The 17687-nt window shown below is 43.0% G+C and overlaps 1 protein-coding gene across 3 annotated transcripts in view; it reads left to right on the top strand.

The window, feature by feature from the left end:
• Positions 1-17106, top strand: part of SWAP70 (switching B cell complex subunit SWAP70) — an 80301-nt gene extending 63195 nt beyond the window's left edge. For all 3 annotated transcript variants that reach the window (XM_034995587.1, XM_034995588.1, XM_034995589.1), the window contains 5 exons: positions 8859-8966; positions 10509-10675; positions 14303-14501; positions 15480-15576; positions 15912-17106. In XM_034995587.1, coding sequence (XP_034851478.1) covers positions 8859-8966; positions 10509-10675; positions 14303-14501; positions 15480-15576; positions 15912-16018 — 678 coding nt within the window. In that variant the 3' untranslated portion in view covers positions 16019-17106. The remainder of the gene's footprint in view (positions 1-8858; positions 8967-10508; positions 10676-14302; positions 14502-15479; positions 15577-15911) is intronic.
• The last annotated feature ends 581 nt before the right edge of the window (positions 17107-17687 follow it).

The raw sequence follows: 17687 nt of genomic DNA, 5'->3' as shown, positions 1-17687 counted from the left end.
GTCTGGGTCAGTTTCTCCTTCCATCTCTGGGCTAGGAGGTCAAGTACCGTAGATTGTATAGGATAATTGACATTCATTGGGAAACCTTGTTGCTCAGTTGTATCATGGTTCTGGGGGTGGTAGTCGGTCTTCGGTGTCTGGGCACCATCCTTATTTGGGATTGATTGAGCCTGTCTGCCTTGAGTCAGTGAGCACCTGCTAAACTACAAGATCTAAGACCCTTTTGTGTCTGCTCTGTAGCACCTTTGCCCTGGAGTATGGGAGATGCTCACAGTATCAGCCCCCACATTCCTGGTGGGGTTCTCTCTTTGCAGTCCATGGAAATGGCACACTTTGTGCTGACATCCTCTGAGTAGACTCAAAGAATTTTCTAATACTTTTATAACCTTAGGAATTATGTGGGCATACGATATTAGAAACAGTTTTTCCTATCCAGCATACCTACTTTCTTTTCTTTTTTTAAAAATTTTTTATTTAAATTCAATTTAGTTAACAGTGTATATTATTAGTTTCAGTATATTATTAGTTAACATACAGTATATTATTAGTTTCTATATGTTATTAACATACAGTATATTATTAGTTTCAGTATATTATTAGTTTCAGTTATTATTAGTATATTATTAGTGATTCCTCAGTTGCATATAATACCCAGTGCTCATTATATCATATGCCCTCCTTAATGCCCATCACCCAATAACCACATCCCCCCACTCACCTCCTTTCCAGCAACCCTGTTTGTTTCCTGTGGTTAAGAGTCTCATGATTTGCCTCCCTCTCTGTTTTCATCTTATTTTATTTTTCCTTCCCTTCCTCTATGTTTATCTGTTTTCTTTCTTAAATTCCACCTATGAGTGAAATCATATGGTGTTTGTCTTTCTTTGACTTATTTTGCTTAGCATAATACCCTCCAGTTCCATCCATGTTGTTGCAGATGTCAAGATTTCATTCTTTTTAATGGCTGAGTATATATATATATATATACCACATCTTTATCCATTCATCTGTCAGTGGGCTCTTTCCATATTTTGGCTATTGTGGACATTGCTCCTATAAACATTGGGGTGCGTGTGCCCCTTCAAATCACTGTTTGTATCCTTTGGATAAATACCTAGGAGTGCAATTGCCGGAGGGTAGTTCTACTTTTAACTTTTTGAGGAACCTCCATACTGTTTTCCAGAGTGTATACCTACTTTCCAAAAGCAGCTCCTCAGGTCTTGTTGCTCTTCCTCCTGAATCACTCTTGCATCTTGCCTTTCTGCTGTAATACATTTTCTTTAAAAACTCCCTTAATAGGCTAGGATGAGCACCTGTGGTATGTGATCACTGCTTCCTTCATCCACTGTACACATGGCAGTAGTAGGTGTTTTAAGAATGGGGTGGGGGGTGCCTGGGTGGCTCAGTTGGTTAGGCGACTGCCTTCGGCTCAGGTCATGATCCTGGAGTCCCGGGATCGAGTCCCACATCAGGCTCCCTGCTCGGCGGGGAGCCTGCTTCTCCCTCTGACCCTCCCCCCCTCATGTGCTCTCTCTCTCATTCTCTCTCTCTCTCTCTCAAAAAAAAAAAATCTTAAAAAAAAAGAATGGGGTGGGAATCTGGGCTTGTTGTTCTTCTTTCATAATTTTTAAAAATTATGCAAGAGTCCTACAGAAGAGAGTATGAAAGAATGTATACAAAGCATCATAAAGTGAATACTCCTGAAACTACTACCCAAGTTAGGATAGAGTATTGCCAATACTTGAAAGTTCTGGTGTCCTTTTTTCTTTTGTTTTAATTTTTTAGTAGTTTACAAACAGTAAGATGCATGGTTTATGTATGGTTGTATGAGTTTTAACATGTGTCTAGATTCTTGTAATTAGCACAGACAGAATGCAGAACAATTCTAATGCTCCAAAGAATTTCCTCACACTGCCCTCTGTACTCAGATTGTCCACTAATCCCTAACTTACCCCAGCAACCACTGATCTGTTCTCTGTTCCTATATTTTTGCCTTTTCCAAATTGTCATATAAATGGAATTGCACAGTATATAAGTTTTCAAGACTGGGTTCTTTGACTTAGCATCATGCATTTGCGATTCATCTATCTGGCATCATTTTGAACCTTTAGACTCTTTTAAACTCTGCCTCCCATGAGCATGTAGATGGCCTGTTCTGCTTTGTGTGAATGTATGCCCAGAGCCGACAAGGCCTAGGCCAAACTAGACAGCTTTCCTCCTACCTAGTTTTACAGAATTATTTAAGCAACTGATTTGGGATTTGACAAGTGTTGAGAAATTATTATAGATCCCTTAAAAATCTTTATTTTTCTTTTTCTTGTTAAGAAATAAAATTCATCCCAATTTTTCATTAAAGCATATTTAGAAAAAAACTGCTTAGATGAAGCTTTTAATCACCTGGAATTCTATAACATTTGTGGGTTTTGTAAGACTTGATTGGCCTCATTTAATTTGGAAGAAGGAACAAGAAATCATGTGGTTTTTGTAAATTAATACATATCTTTAAAGGGATTACCCACATATTATTTTTTGAAAAAAGACTTTATTTTTGTAGAGCACTTTTAGGTTCACAATAAAATTGAAAGGAAGATACGGAGATTTCCCATATAACTCAGTGTCAACACACGCAGTCTCTCTTGGTATCAGCATCCCCTTCCAGAGTGGTACACTTGTTAAAATTGAAGAATCTACACTGACACTCATAGCACCCAAAGTCCATAGTTTACCTTAAGGTTCATGCTTGGTGTTTTGCATTCTATGGGTTTGGACAAATGTGTAATGACATGTATTTACCATTACAGTATCATTCAAGCTTATTTTCACTTCCTTAAAAATCCTCTGTATTCTACCTATTCATCCCCCTCCTCTCCCAAATAACTTTTATTTCTACTTTGGTTTCTTTAAAAAAAAATCTAATCTTTTGTATAGGTAATATAATCATATGGTTCAAAAATTTAAATTATATAAAAATAAATCCCACTTGATCATGGTGTATGATCCTTTTAATGTATTGTTGAATTTGGTTTGCTAATATTTTATTGAGGATTTTTGCATCTGTGTTCATCAGGGATCCTAGCCCCTAATTTTTCTTTTCTTGTGTCTGGTTTTGGTGTAAGGGTAACACTGGCCTCATGAGTTTGGAGGAATTCCCTCCTCTTCTGTTTTTGTTTTTGTTTTTTTGGAAAAGTTTGAGAAGAACAGATATTCTTCTTTGAATGTGTGGTAGAATTCACTAGTGAAGCTGTCTGGTCCTGGACTTTTGTTTGTTGGGAGGTTTTTGATTACTGATTGAATCTCCTAGTAATCAAATTGGTTTTATGTTTTTAGGAATCTATAAATTTCTTCTAGGTTGTCTGATTTGTTGGTGTGTAATTGTTCATAATAGTCTCTTATGATCCTTTGTATTTTTGTGGTATCCTTTGTAACATCTCTTTCATTTATTATTTGAGTCCTCTTTTTTCTTTGGTGAGTCTAACTAAAGGCTTGTCAATTTATCTTTTCTAAGAATGAGTTTAGTTTCATTGATCTTCTCTTGTCTTTTGGTCTCTTTTATTTACTTCTCTATTCTTTGTTACTTCCTTCCTTCTACTAACTTTGGGCTTCATTTTTTTTCTTTTTCTGGTTCCTTGAGTGTAAAGTTAGGTCATTTGAGACTTTTGTTTCTTTCTTAATTTCTTTCTTTCCTTTTTTTTTTTAAAGATTTACTTATTTATTTGAGAGAGAGTGAGTCTGAGCAGGGGGGGAGGGAGAGCGGAACGAGAATCCCAAGCAGACTCTGTGCTGAGCACAGAGCCTGATGCAGGGCTTGATGCCATGACCCTGAGATCGTGACCTGAGCCAAAAACAAGAGTTGGATGCTTAACCGACTGTGCCACCCAGGTGCCCCTGAGACTTTTGTTTCTTGAGGTAGGCATTTATAGCTAAGAACTTCAGTCTTAGAACTGCTTTTGCTGCATCCTGCAAATTTTGGTACGTTATATTTCCACTTTTGTTTGTCTCAAAGTATTTTCTATTTCTCTTTTGACCCATTGGTTGTTCAGCAGTATGTTGTTTAATCTCCATAAATTGTGAATTTTCTGGTTTTCTTTGTGGAGTTGCTAGTTTCATATGATTGTGGTTGAAAAGATGCTTGATACGATTTCAGTCCTCAAATTTATTAAGACTTGTTTTGTGGCCCAACATGTGATCTTCCTGGAAAATGTTCCATGTGTACTTGAGAAGAATATGTATTCTGTTGCTTTTGTATGGAACGTTTTATATATATCATTAAGCCCATCTGGTCTAATGGGTTGTTTAAGGACCATGTTTCCTTATTGATTTTCTGTCTGGATGATATATCCATTGATGTAAGTGGGCTATTAAAGTCCCCTACTATTATTGTATTGCTGAATATTTCTCCTTGTAGGTCTGTTAATTGCTTTATATATTTAGATGCTCCTGTGCTGGATGTTTAAATGTTATAAATGCTATATCTTCTTGTTGGATTGACCCCTTTATCATTATAAAACACCCATCTTTGCCTCTTATTACAGGCTTTGTTTTAAAGTCTGTTTGATATAAGTATAGGATTCTAGCTTTCTTTGATTTCCATTTGCATTGAATATCTTTTTCCATTCCTTCACTTTCAGTCTGTGTGTGTCCTTACATTTAACTGAGTCTCTTGTAGGCAGCATATAGATAGGTCTTTTTTTTTTTTTTTTTAATAATGAGAAACTTTAAGTAAAATTTTATTGAGATGTAATTCATATAGCATAAAATTACCATTTTAAAGTATACAATTCAGTGGATTGGGGCCTTTTTAAAAAAAAAATGTATTCAGCTACTCTGTCTTTTGATTGGAGAGTTTAGTCCATTTACATTTAAAGTTAATATTGGTATGTACTTGTTGCCATTTTGTTAATTGTTTTCTGGTTGTTGTTGTATTTCTTCTGTTCCTTTCTTCTTCTCTTTCCTCCTTTATGGTTTGATGACTTTCTTTAGTGCTATGCTTATATTTCTTTCTCTTTCTCTTTTGCATATTTAAAATAGGTTTTTGCTTTGTGATTACCATGAAGCTTACACAACTTATACATGTAACACAATTTTAAGTTGATAACTTAAGTTTGATCCCATTTTAAAGCTCAACATTTGTATTTTCCCCTCCCCAACATTTTATGCTTTTGATATCATATTTCACATTTTTAAATTGTGTTTATCTACAAATCAGTATGATACAACCACATTATAAAAATGAAGGATAAGAATTAAATGATCATCTCAATAGTTGCAGAAAAACGTTTGACAAAATTTGACTTTGATTTAAAAACTCTCAACAAAGCAGGTATGGAGAGACTGGATCTCACCATAATAAGTACCATGCAAAGCCCCTAGCTAACATACTCAGTGGTGGAAAATTGAAAGCTTTTTCTCTAAGATCAGGAATAAGACAAAGATGCCTAGTCTCACCACTTTTATTCAACATAGTGTTTGAAGTCCTAGCCAGAGCAATTAGACAAGAAAAAGGAAGAAAAGACATCCAAATTGGAAGGTAAGAAGTAAAATTGTCACTATTTGCAGATGACATGATATTATAGTGAGGGAAAACTCTTAGAACTAATAAATTTAGTAAAATTACAGGATAAAAGAACAATACACAAAAATCTGTTGTTTCTATACACTAATAATGGACTATCAGAAAGAGAAATTAAGAGAACAATTCCAGGGGCACCTGGGAGGCTTACTCAGTTAAGTGTCTGCCTTCAGCTCAGGTTATGATCCCAGGGTCCTGGGATTGAGACCTGCATCAGGCTCCCTGTTCAGTGGGGAGCCTGCTTCTCCCTCTGCCCCTGCTTGTGTTGTCTCTCTGGCTGGCTCTCTCTCTCTCTCTCTCAAATAAATAAATAAATAAATAAATAAATAAATAAATATCTTAAAAAAAAAAAAAAAGAAAAAGAAACAATGCCAGTCCCCTCTTGATGAACATTTTGTTTGTTTTAAATCTTTTGATTAAATAGGCAATACTGCAGGGAACTATTTTGGACCTGTGTCATTTTATACACATTCTAATTTAGCTATAGAATTAATTCTCAGAAGTGGGATTGCTGGAGCAGAGTATATACACCTGTAATTATGAAATCCAGGCTGATGCAACAGCTGCTATTTCAAATCTTGCTATTCACTGTACCAGAGGACTAAGTGTTCAGTGATTTGGCAATTAAGTATTCCAGCTGGAAGTGTCACACTTCCCTTCTATTTTCAATACTTTGCCCAGAACTAGTCATGTTTCTGTCGAGAACTCAGCTGTCAGTCTTACTGGTGTTTTCTTGTGTGTGATCAATAATTTTTCTCTTGCTTTCAGGATTTTCGTTTTGTCTTTGTCTTTCTACAGTTTTATTATGATGTGTGTGGGTGTGTATCTCTTTGTGTCTATCCTAGAGTTTGTTGAATTCTTGGATGTATAGATTAATGTTTTCCATCAGATTGGGAAAGTTTTCGGCCATTATTTCTTTAAACACTTTTTCTATTCCTTTCTCTCTTTCCTCTTCTGAAATTCTGAGATCAAGCTGAGATTGAGTCGGACACTTAACCGACTGAGCCACCCAGGCATCCCCTTCTGCCCATTTTTTAATTGATTATTATTTTTTTTAGTGTTGAGTTGTATCAGTTCTTTATATATTTTAGATACTAACCCCTTATCAGATTTATCATTTGCAAATATTTTATCCCATTCAGTAGTCTGCCTTTTAGTTTTGTGGATTGTTTCCTTTGCTGTGCAGAAGCTTTTTATTTTGATGTAGTCCAATAGTTTATTTTTGCTTTTGTCTTCCTTGCTTCAGGAGACATATCTAGAAAAATGCTGCTACAGCCGATGTCAGAGAAATTACTATCTGTGCTCTCTTCTAGGATTTTTATGGTTTCGGGTCTCACATTTAGGTCTTTCATCCATTTTGAATTTATTTTTGTGTATGGTGTAAGAAAGTGGTCTAGTTTCATTCTTTTGCATGTAGCTGTCCAGTTTTCCCAACACCATTTGTTGAAGAGATTCTCTTTTTCCCATTACATATTCCTGCCTCCTTTGTCGTAGACTACTTGACCATATAATTGTGGGTTTGTGTGTTTATTTCTGGGTTTTCTATTCTGTTCCATTGATCTATGTGTCTGTTTTTGTGTCAGTACCATACTGATTTGATTACTACAGCTTTGTATGGTATATCTTGAAATCTGGAATTGTAATACCTCCAGTTTTGTTCTTCCTTTTCAAAATTGCTTTGGCTATTTGGGGTCTTTTGTGGTTCCATACAAATGTTAGGATTATTTGTTCTAGCTCTGTGAAAAATGCTGTTGATATTTTGATAGAGATTACATTAAATCTGTAGATTGCTTTGGGTGGTATGGACATTTTAACAATGTTTGTTCTTCCAACCCATGGGCATGAAATATCTTTCCATTTGGAAAACTGGACATTTTAGACAATATATTGTAGTAACTCTGGATATGGATTTCTTCCCTCCCCTGAGGGCTTGTTGTTGTTTGCTTGTTCATTTGTTCAGTGACTTGGCTGGGCTATTTCAGTGAAGTCTGTTTTCTTCACACTGTAAAGCTCTGACTGTCTTCTTCAGAGGCACATCCTTGGACATGCACACAGTACCCTGGGGTGACCATGATGTTAGCAGGGTTCTCTTTGTGTGTCTCTGTTTCTGATCTCTCTGTTAAGCTGTCTACTTCTGTTGGTATCCTACCCAGCTGTTAGAATTCTATGGTTTTCAACAATGGCATGGGGCCTAAATTGCTCCTCAGTCTGATATTATTTAAATTCAAGCCCACATGTAGTCTTTGAGACTTGTTCCTAGTACATGAGGGCTTTGCTGTCTGTGTTTCTCTCTGTCAAATTTCTAACTGGTCTGTGGTTTAGTTTGTTGGTCTCATGGAACAATGAGCTTAATTCCTTAAAATCTCCATTGTTTTCAAGAGCATCGTTAAGTTTGAACTTCCTCACCCTGTGTTTTAAATGACATCATTTCTTTTGGGGAGAACTTCAGATCTTGCCTGTCTGCCTGGGCAAACCTCTGTGCCAGGGCTCTGGAGCTGGTGGCAGAAACAAGTGGTCTACTTCCCTTGGTGGGATGTTCCTGCTCTGTGGGCCTATCACGAGGTGGAGGTGGTAGCCTCTGGTCTTATAGTCTTGCCTCTCTGTGGGCCTATCATGAGGTGGAGGTGGTAGCCTCTGGTCTTACGGTCTTGCCTCTCCTGGTGTGGAACCTCTGCTGTACAGGTAATGAGGGCAAGGGTGGTCGTGTCTACTAATTGCAGCCTGTCATCCCTGAGGCAGAACTTCCACTCTGAGTGGGTGCAGGGTGGAGGAAAGAGTCTCAGACCCCTCAGTCACTCTTGCTTGGAATAGAGCTTCTGCAGCAAGGAGCTGGGAAGAATGAGAATGCTAGCGGCTGTCCTTCCTGGGGGCGTACCGTGGCTAGACTATGAGCTGAGGAAAGAGGGAGCCCTGTGTTCTTGGTTTCATTACCAGGAGTAGAACTTTGTTCTTACTGACATTGGGGGGCGGGGGGCAGGAGGGCACACTATGGCTCAGATGCCATAGACTCACTGTTCTTACGAAGATTGGGTAGATTTTTCTTGGATAAATGTTCTCCATTTGCTGTATGCTCTTAGGATGATTTCCAGAGACTTTAAATGGTTGTTTTGGGGGTTTTTTGGAAATTATTTTCACCAGTTGTGGGTGTTTTGCTGGGGGAATGGGTCCATGGAGTTCCTCATTGCCACCTGTGATAAGTCAAGCTCTGGTAAAAGTTTTAAGGAATAATGTGTGAGATGATATCCACTCTAATATTTACTGCTTTTCTATGGGTGGGGTTTTGATTGGGTAGAAACTGGAAGAAGCAGCGTCTCGCGCAGCAGAAGAAGAAAAGAAACGTCTTCAGACTCAAGTGGAACTACAGGCCAGGTTCAGCACAGAGTTGGAGCGAGAGAAGCTTGTGAGTGCTACACAGCTGGGAACCTGGGAGCGCTGCTGCATTCGCTCACAGAGCCAGGCTGGCTGAAGGGGAAGGGGCCAAGGCCTGGGAGGCTGGAGTGAGGCCATCTTGTCAGCTGGGCTCTGCTTCTGACTTGGAGTGGGCTCAGGGAAGTTCTGTGTTTCTTCATTCAGCATGGGTTTATTGAGCACCTTCTCTGTGCGAGGTACTATGCCAAGGATATAAAGGTAAAAGACATAAACCTTGCTTTCAGGACCCCAGAATAGAAATTCATGGAATGGGGTGATAAGTACTGTGGTTAGGGTGACTTTATGTCTTGGTTTGCTGGGATAGTCCTTGCCATTCTGTTATAATTATTAACAGCACTCCTTTTCCTTCTCAAAGAGTCCTGGCTTGGAAAATAAATAGCTATGGAAAAAGTAAGCATGGGTTCCATGACATTTCTCTTCTGTAATGAGCAAAGTGGGAGGTTCTGAAGTCATGAGAACAGATGAATTCTGGTCTGCTCCTCTTAGCAGCTCTAATTCATCTTAGAGGTTCCCATCCCCCAAGACCCCCAAGAGCCAGATTGCTGTAGGTGGTTAGCTAGTTCATTGGAACACAGGTCTTACGTGGAGTTGTAATGTGAGGCAGACTACTGAGCCCAGTGCCTATTAAATAGACGCTCGTGACATTTTTTAGTAACTTTTGGTTGCTGGGGTCAAAACAGACAAGTTCATGTTAGGAGAGAAAAGAACACAGGCAGGCAGATGTGGGGGGAAGGAGTGCTGCACTCACAGCCAGGAGATCCTGGGTTCTTTCCTCTCTGGTCCTGCTTTTGAGCATGAGTTTTCTCTTTACATTGGAGGCGTTGTCATGTGATCTCTCATGACTCTTATGAGGATGAAGTGAGCAGTGAGAATATTTTGTAAACCGCAGACACATATGCTAATGTGTGTGCTATTACATTTAGATGTCCTTGTCTTTCAGTTTTTAAGGCAGAGATTCAAAACTGTTTAATACAGAAAGGAGAACCCATATACTTGTTAGGGTGCTAACTTGGGTGCTTGAGGCCCCCCAGGGCTGGATATGCCCCAGGAAGGGAGAAGAGGGGCGAGGAGGCAGCCAGATAAGAGGAGTCGTCGCTGGCTGCCGGTCCGTCATCCCTTTCCCCTTTGTTTTAGCCCCCTGGCTGTTCTGACTGGACAGAGGTTCATTCCTTTTAGAGAAGACTGTGGGTAAAGAGGTTGTGGCTTTATAATAGAAAGGAATTTAAAGAGAAATGATTCAGGGAAACAGTATTTTCTTGACTTGAATCTTAAAGTGTGGAGTGGAAGGGATGGAGCACTCCCAGGGCAGGAATACAGCATGAGGGTTGTAGTCTGTGTCCGTGGACTCTGGGTGTGGTGCTCTCCTTCCTCCAACCTCAGTTCTGGGAGCACGGGATGGGGCCCTGCCCACCCTGCTGGGCTGCGGTCATCGTTCAGGATGGAGGAGCAGTGGGAGACTTTCCCTGAGGGTGAACGTCAGCCGGAGTTTAACGTGACCCTTTTACACCATCAGATCAGACAGCAGATGGAAGAACAGGTTGCCCAGAAGTCCTCTGAACTGGAGCAGTATTTGCAGCGAGTCCGGGAGCTGGAAGACATGTACCTAAAACTGCAGGAGGCCCTTGAGGATGAGAGACAGGCCCGGCAAGATGAGGAGACTGTGCGGAAGCTTCAGGCCAGGTGCCAAATGCGTTTGTGTCCCTTGCCTTTATGTGCTTAGCTTGGGCAAATGTCGTTTCTAGGAATGACTAACGTTCTGGTGAAGAGGGACGAGTGTCTGCCAGATTGGAGAGACCCTGGAGGCTTGGCTGGCCAACTTGTTTATTCTCAATCTAGGGCCCTGGAGGACCCTGGCTTCTGGGGCTCTAGACAGGCCTTCCATCTCTGTTAGAGCAGGCAGGTGGCCAGGTGTGAACACAGGCGTGAACCAAGGCTGAGTGGCCCAGCCACAGCACAGACCAGGCCGTGGGGCGAGTCCCCTGAGGATGCCGCGAAGGTCAGCATTGGCACCATGTGTTGGTAGTCACCATGGCTTCTGCTGTCACTCAGCACTGGATGTTGCCACCCCCAGCAAGATAAATTCTCCACTGTTTCTGCTCCTTTGTGTTGGTTGCCTCAGAGTCAGAGTTTCAGAGCTAGTTGCTTCCTTGTGCATCTGCTTAGCCAAGCCCAGTTCAGGCTTGCCCTGTGCCCTGGCCGCCAAAGGGCAGGAGGGCAGGGGTCTGCTTCCCATCCAGACACCTCCTGTGGCAGATTCCTTGGACACATGAAGGGGGTTCAGACCGGGCAGCCTGGACGCCGCAAATGTCCATTCCCTTCCATACTCTTACCACTAGGATGAGGAAACAGACCTTTCCAGTCTCGTTCAGTGTTGTATCACCAGTGCCTAGAAAAGCACACGGAGAGTGCATCACATATACTCATGGAGCGAGTGGATAAACACTGGTCACAGCACATTTGCAGTGTTGTGTTCAGCTGTGGTTCTCATACTCCAGGAGACATCTAAGGAGGGAGTGGATGGTCCTGTGTAGAACGAGGGGTAGTGGGTGGCAGAGCTCTTCCTAGTTGAGGAAGAACTTTCTACAGATGAGGCTGCCCATAAATAAACTCACCTGATTTGTGAAGCAGTGGGCGGCCCATCCCCCAGAGGGTTTGAGAACAGTCGGATAACCACCCTGCAGGGTGTCGTAGAGGGAGTTCTTGTAGTGGGGGTGGCTGCGGGTGGTGACATGAGGCCGTCTGGTCCGTTGCTTGCTTTGGTCCTTCTGTCGTTGGCTTTGGAAGAGTGTGCTGGTGGTCGGGCCTGGGGGTGTGTCGGGCCCCGGGCCGGCATCTAACTGCATTGCCTGTATTTTGGATACAGGTTTGGGCTGTACGTGAGTTTATTTAAATGCCTCCGTACCTGGATATTCTTAGATAGGTAGCCTGTTACTCAAAGATGACTTTTTGGAGTCACACAAACCTTGGTGAAAATCCACTACTGCCTGTGCAACATACTTATAAACACCCTGGTTTTTATTGCTTCATCTGGAGGGATAATACCTTGCAGAATTGATGGGGGCTTAGCAGTCATGAAATCAAGGATCTAACATGTAGTAATTGTTCAGTAAGTGGTATCTGGTTTATTCTGCCTTCTGTTGGCTCCTCCTTCCCTCACCTTTATTTATTTATTTATTTATTTTTAATTTTATTATGTTATGTTAGTCACCATACAGTACATCATTGGTTTTTGATGTGGTGATCCACGATGCATTGTTTTTGTATAACACCCAGTGCTCCATGCAGTACGTGCCCTCCTTAATACCCATCACCGGGCTAACCAATCCCCCCTCCCCCTTCCCCTCTAGAACCCTGTTTGTTTCTCAGAGTCCATAGTCTCTCATGGTTCATCTCTCCCTCTGATTTCCCCCCTCTTCATTTTGCCCTTCCTTCTCCTAATGTCCTCCATGTTATTCCTTATGTTCCACAAATAAGTGAAACCATATGATAATTGACTTTCTCTGCTTGACTTATTTCACTTAGCATAATCTCCTCCAGTCCCAACCATGCTGATGTAAAAGTTGGATATTCATCCTTTCTGATGGCTGAGTAATATTCCATTGTATATATGGACCACATCTTCTTTATCCATTCACCTGTTGAAGGGCATCTCGGCTCTTTCCACAGTTTGGCTCTTGCGGACATTGCTGCTATGAGCATTGGGGTGCATCTGGTCCTTCTTTTCACTACCTCTGTGTCTTTGGGGTAAATACCCAGGAGTGCAATTGCTGGGTCATAGGATAACTCTATTTTTAAATTTTTGAGGAACCTCCACAGTGTTTTCCAAAGTGGCTGTACCAACTTGCATTCCCACCAACAGTGTAAGAGGGTTCCCCTTTCTCCACAACCTCTCCAACATTTGTTGTTTCTTTCCCTGTCCATTTTTGACATTCTAACTGGTGTAAGGTGGTATCTCAATGTGGTTTTGATTTGGATTTCCCTGATGGCTAATGATGATGAACATTTTTTCAGGTGTCTGTTAGCCATTTGTATGTCTTCTTCAGAGAAATGTCTTTTCATATCTTCTGCCCGCTTTTTGACTTGATTATTTGTTTTTTGGGTGTTGAGTTCGAGAAGTTCTTTATAGATCTTGGATACCAGCCCTTTATCTGTAGTGTCATTTGCAAATATCTTCTCCCATTCTGTGGGTTGCCTCTTTGTTTTGTTGACTGTTTCCTTTGCTGTGCAGAAGCTTTTTATCTTGATGAAGTCCCAAAAGTTCATTTTTGCTTTTGTTTCACTAGCTTTTGGAGATGTATCTTGAAAGAAGTTGCTGTGGGCGATGTCAAAGAGGTTACTGCCTATGTTCTCCTCTAGGATTTTGATGGATTCCTGTCTCACACTGAGGTCTTTCATCCACTTTGAGTTTATCTTTGTGAGTGGTGTTAGAGAATGGTCGAGTTTCATTCTTCTGCATGTGGCTGTCCAATTTTCCCAGCACCATTTACTGAAGAGACTGTTTTTTTTCCATTGCATGTTTTTTCCTGCTTTGTCAAAGATTCTTTGACCATAGAGTTGAGGGGCCATATCTGGGTTCCATTGGTCGTATGTCTGTTTTTGTGCCAGTGCCATGCTGTCTTCCCTCACCTTCATTAGTTTGTTAGCTTTGTCCTTGGTAATAGGTTTGTACTAGATGAAAAATGTTTTAATGTCCTAGCAACCAGGCAAATTTCCAAACTTGGCCCTCCCACCTGCCAGGTGAATGACCTGGTACTTAGCTTTTGTGCATCACTTTCTTCATTGTTGAACTATGAATGTTGATAGCACTTAAGTTTATTGTGAGGATTGATTGGGGAAATACAATTAGCTCTTGGCTAAATACAGTTTGTGTGCATGTTAAACCTCTCATAAATGTTTTATTTTATTTTATTTTATTTTATTTTATTGAGAGAGACAGAGAGAGAGCATGAGAGGGGGGAGGGTCAGAGGGAGAAGCAGACCCCCTGCTGAGCAGGGATCCCGATGTGGGACTCGATCCTGGGGCTCCAGGATCATGACCTGAGCCGAAGGCAGTCGCTCAACCAACTGAGCCACCCAGGCGCCCCTGTAAATGTTGTTTTTATTTTAATTTGTTTTCAACAAAGGGTGCAACAGAGAGGAGCAGGGCCGGACACGTGGGTCGCCTTACCAGCTTTGTGAATATGGGCCTCTGTGGCTCCTCGTTTCTTCCTTGCGAAATGGGGGGGGGGGTGAGATGAGCTCAGGGGCCCCCGCCTCTGCCGCGGTGGGGAGCCCAGGCAGGTTGATCCTGGGCTGCCTGTGTCGCAGGTTGCTAGAGGAAGAGTCTTCCAAGAGGGCCGACCTGGAGAAGTGGCACCTGGAGCAGCAGCAGGCCATTCAGGCGACGGAGGCGGAGAAGCAGGGGCTGGAGAGCGAGCGCAGCGCGAAGGAACGGGCACTTCAGGAAGCCATGGCGCAGCTGGAGCAGCTGGGGCGCGAGCGGGAACAGGCGCTGGAGCAGTACGAGGTGACCCCACGGCGCCTGCACGCGCGGCGGGCCAGCTGCGGGGACAGGCCCCTCATATAACACCCTCTGTTAACTGACTGGACTTGAAGTAAAAACTTAAACAGGTAGAACTAACGGTATTTGCTTAGCTGTAAGAAGCGCTGGTAAGAAGGTGGCGTCGCTGTAAGAAGTAGTAGTTTGTACAGGTGCTGAGGTGTAACCAGGTCGAGTCCAGTCCAGAGGCACAGCAGCTGGAACCGGGCCAGTTTGATATATAGGCAGTTATGAGCCATAACGAGGGGATTGCCTGCTACGCGGTTAAGAAGACTCTTAGGCTGCAGCAACGGCCGGGGCAGGAAGCAGCCCGTGCCTCGGAGACTGAGGCAGGGCTCGCAGAGAGGGAACACAGCTGGGAGAGGGCCCCCCTTGCCCCTTGCCCCTTCTGCCCATGGCTGTGATCCCGACCTCCTTGGAGAGGGCACGGCCTTGGCCCCCTGGACGGCAGAAGAGCTGTGACTGGGAGGCTGTCCTCTGGGCACTGGGGTGAGCACCTGCGCCCCCCGCCGCAGGAGCTGCTGAGAAGAGCGGCAGGTTCTCAGCCACTGAGCAGGGTCCAGTGGGACCTGGAAGCAAAGCCCCTTCCTCCAGTGTCCCTTCAGTGCCCTTTACTGACGAGGCTTAAGTGGTGCCAGCTGGCGAGGAGAGTTACCCGCAGTCACACGCCGGGTGGGTGGGGGGGCGCACTTGGAGCCAAGGGGTGATGCGCCGTGGTGCGCACAAGGATCTCACACATTCGTGCGGAGCAGTGCGAGTCAGTCCTCTGGCTGACCTCGGGCAGGTTACTCAAGCTCTCTGCATCTGGTTTCCACATCTGTAAAACGGGGGTGGCTGGGAGGATTTCTTGGGATAACCCACAAGCATAGAGTAAGCGCCCAATCATTTCTGTTTGGCTCTTAAACTCCCATTGTGTTTGCATAGTATAATCTGCTTTTGTTCCAGGGAGTTAAGAAGAAGCTGGAGATGGCAACTAGTAAGACCAAGAGCTGGAAGGACAAAGTGGCCCAGCATGAAGGATTAATTCGATTGATAGAGCCAGGTAACACGCTCCTTGAAGTAATCAGATATTTTTCCAACTTATTTTTCTGTTTTATTTGTGTGTTTGAATTGTGCTAAAAATCTTCGTTAGCCCAAATATATAGAAACCAAGCTGTTTAGGGTCAGTTTCTCTTGAATAACGCACTCTGTCATAGGTAAGAAGGCGCCCTTAATTCCCTTTGCATAAGCCTTCCGGTTGTTTTGGCTGGTGTGACATTGACGGATATTCCTCAGAGGAGAAATAAAGGAGAAAGTTACTGTTTTATCTGTGGGGAAAAGCTTATGTTAACCGAAGGATATGGTACTTCTTGTATTTAATGTGTGTTTGTCCCTTAGGTTCCAAAAACCCTCACCTGATCACGAACTGGGGCCCCGCGGCTTTCACCCAAGCAGAACTGGAAGAGAGAGAGAAGAGCTGGAAGGGGAAGAAGAGCACTGAGTGAGGGAGTGAAGGGAGTGACGGGTGGCAGGGGCCCGTTGGTGCGCGGCGGCGGCGTGCGTCTGGAAAGCTCGATGCTAAAGACACAGGAACTGGCTTTGCTACTTCTAACCTTCCTCCTTCCGTGCCTCCTAGCAGGTCAACGTACTGAGGAAGCCTTCTTTCTCTGCCTGAAAATAAGGGCTTACCTGAAAAGAAAAAAAAGTCGACACTATCAAGCTCTTTATTTACTCTTTCTTTGAAAACTTCAGCTTCTGAAAATTCCCTTTAGCTCCCTCAGGGCCTTGTGGGAAGCAGGCCGCGCACACGCCGTGCGGGCGGTGTCGTCAGCTGCCGCGTGTGGGGGGCGCGGGAGGGACGGGTCAGTGGCCCGGGGACAGCGCTCCTTCCTTGCCTGACGCAGGCAGTATGTGCCCTTCTCTGAGCGCAAGCTTCTGAACTAGACCGCTGGTCTGCTGGCCTGGGCGTGCCGGTGGCCAGGGAGGGACGCTTGCGACGCCTTCCCCTGCACAGCCGTCCCTGGCGGCGTGTGGCCCTTGCCCCCGCTCGTGGCTTGCGGGCGGCGGTCCGTGGGTGCGGTCGTGCAGAGCTTTCTGCCCATTGTGCTACCGCTGACCCAAGTCCTGGCTCCGGGGCCACCTGCGCAAGGAAGCAAACACCTTCGCCCACGGTGCTCTGGCTAAGATGGATCCTTAGGAATCAAACACAGCACAGAGATGAACTAAGTAAATCCCGTTTGGAATGATAATTTGATACTAACGGAATTCTTTCTAATATTTAAAATGGTTGCGACGGTCAACGTGCTGCCCAACCCCCTTGCTTTTACTTTTGTAGTTACTGTACAGAAAATTTCAGGAGTGTGTGAATGCTTGTCATAATCAGGCCTTTTCCTAAATATTAATAGGGATATGATCATTTATAGGAATTATACATGAAGAAAGTTTTAAAAATGTATTTTTATGATGTCCTGTGTTGAGAAGGAACAAATATTTATAATTTTCAAACATTCTTACCTAAATATTGTACAATGTAATATCCTGAACTTTCTTAATTTTTTGCTAATTTTCTAAGATATATTAAAAATGTTTTGTATGTTTGGTTTTTTTGTTTTTGTTTTTGTTTGGTTTTTAGTGAAATGGACTCAGTAAGAAAATAAAAATACCAGAATGGCATGCATTTTAAACTGTCTGATTTAATAGAACAGTAGGGTAACGTTTTGTGTATGTGTGTGTGTATTTTCATATAATGAGATGGGCTTGAGTTTAGGGATACTTCCTGAAAACACTGAATTTGGAGGTTGGACCCCCAAACGAGTGCTGTCACGAGGTTAGCTACGGCTTCATGTTTGGTGTTTGAGTCACTCATGTGGGAAACCACGGCAGATGTGTGTGCTCACAGACGGGAACTTACAAAGATGATTTCTCCCTCATTGGTTGCTCTTACCTCCCAATCCTCTTAACCTCTGCTTTCCCGAATTTTCTTTTTATGCTTTTTAGTTTTTCTTTCAGTTTTACCAGAGTAAACAGTGTGGTTTTTTGTTTTGGTCTCACATGGTTGCCAAGATTAAAATGTCTACTGTGGACTAAGCCAGCCCACTCACTCAGGCCAGCTTGAGTGTGTCTTGGAAAGCTGATCTTTCCCTTCTAGAGGAAGGTGTTTTCTTAAACCTACTT

This window comes from Mirounga leonina, unplaced genomic scaffold (assembly GCF_011800145.1).
Source record: "Mirounga leonina isolate KUSES-001 unplaced genomic scaffold, KU_Mleo_1.0 Mir_92, whole genome shotgun sequence".
Lineage (NCBI taxonomy): Eukaryota > Metazoa > Chordata > Mammalia > Carnivora > Phocidae > Mirounga > Mirounga leonina.
Note: the sequence above shows the minus strand (reverse complement) of the source record. Positions and strands in the feature narration are given on the sequence as shown.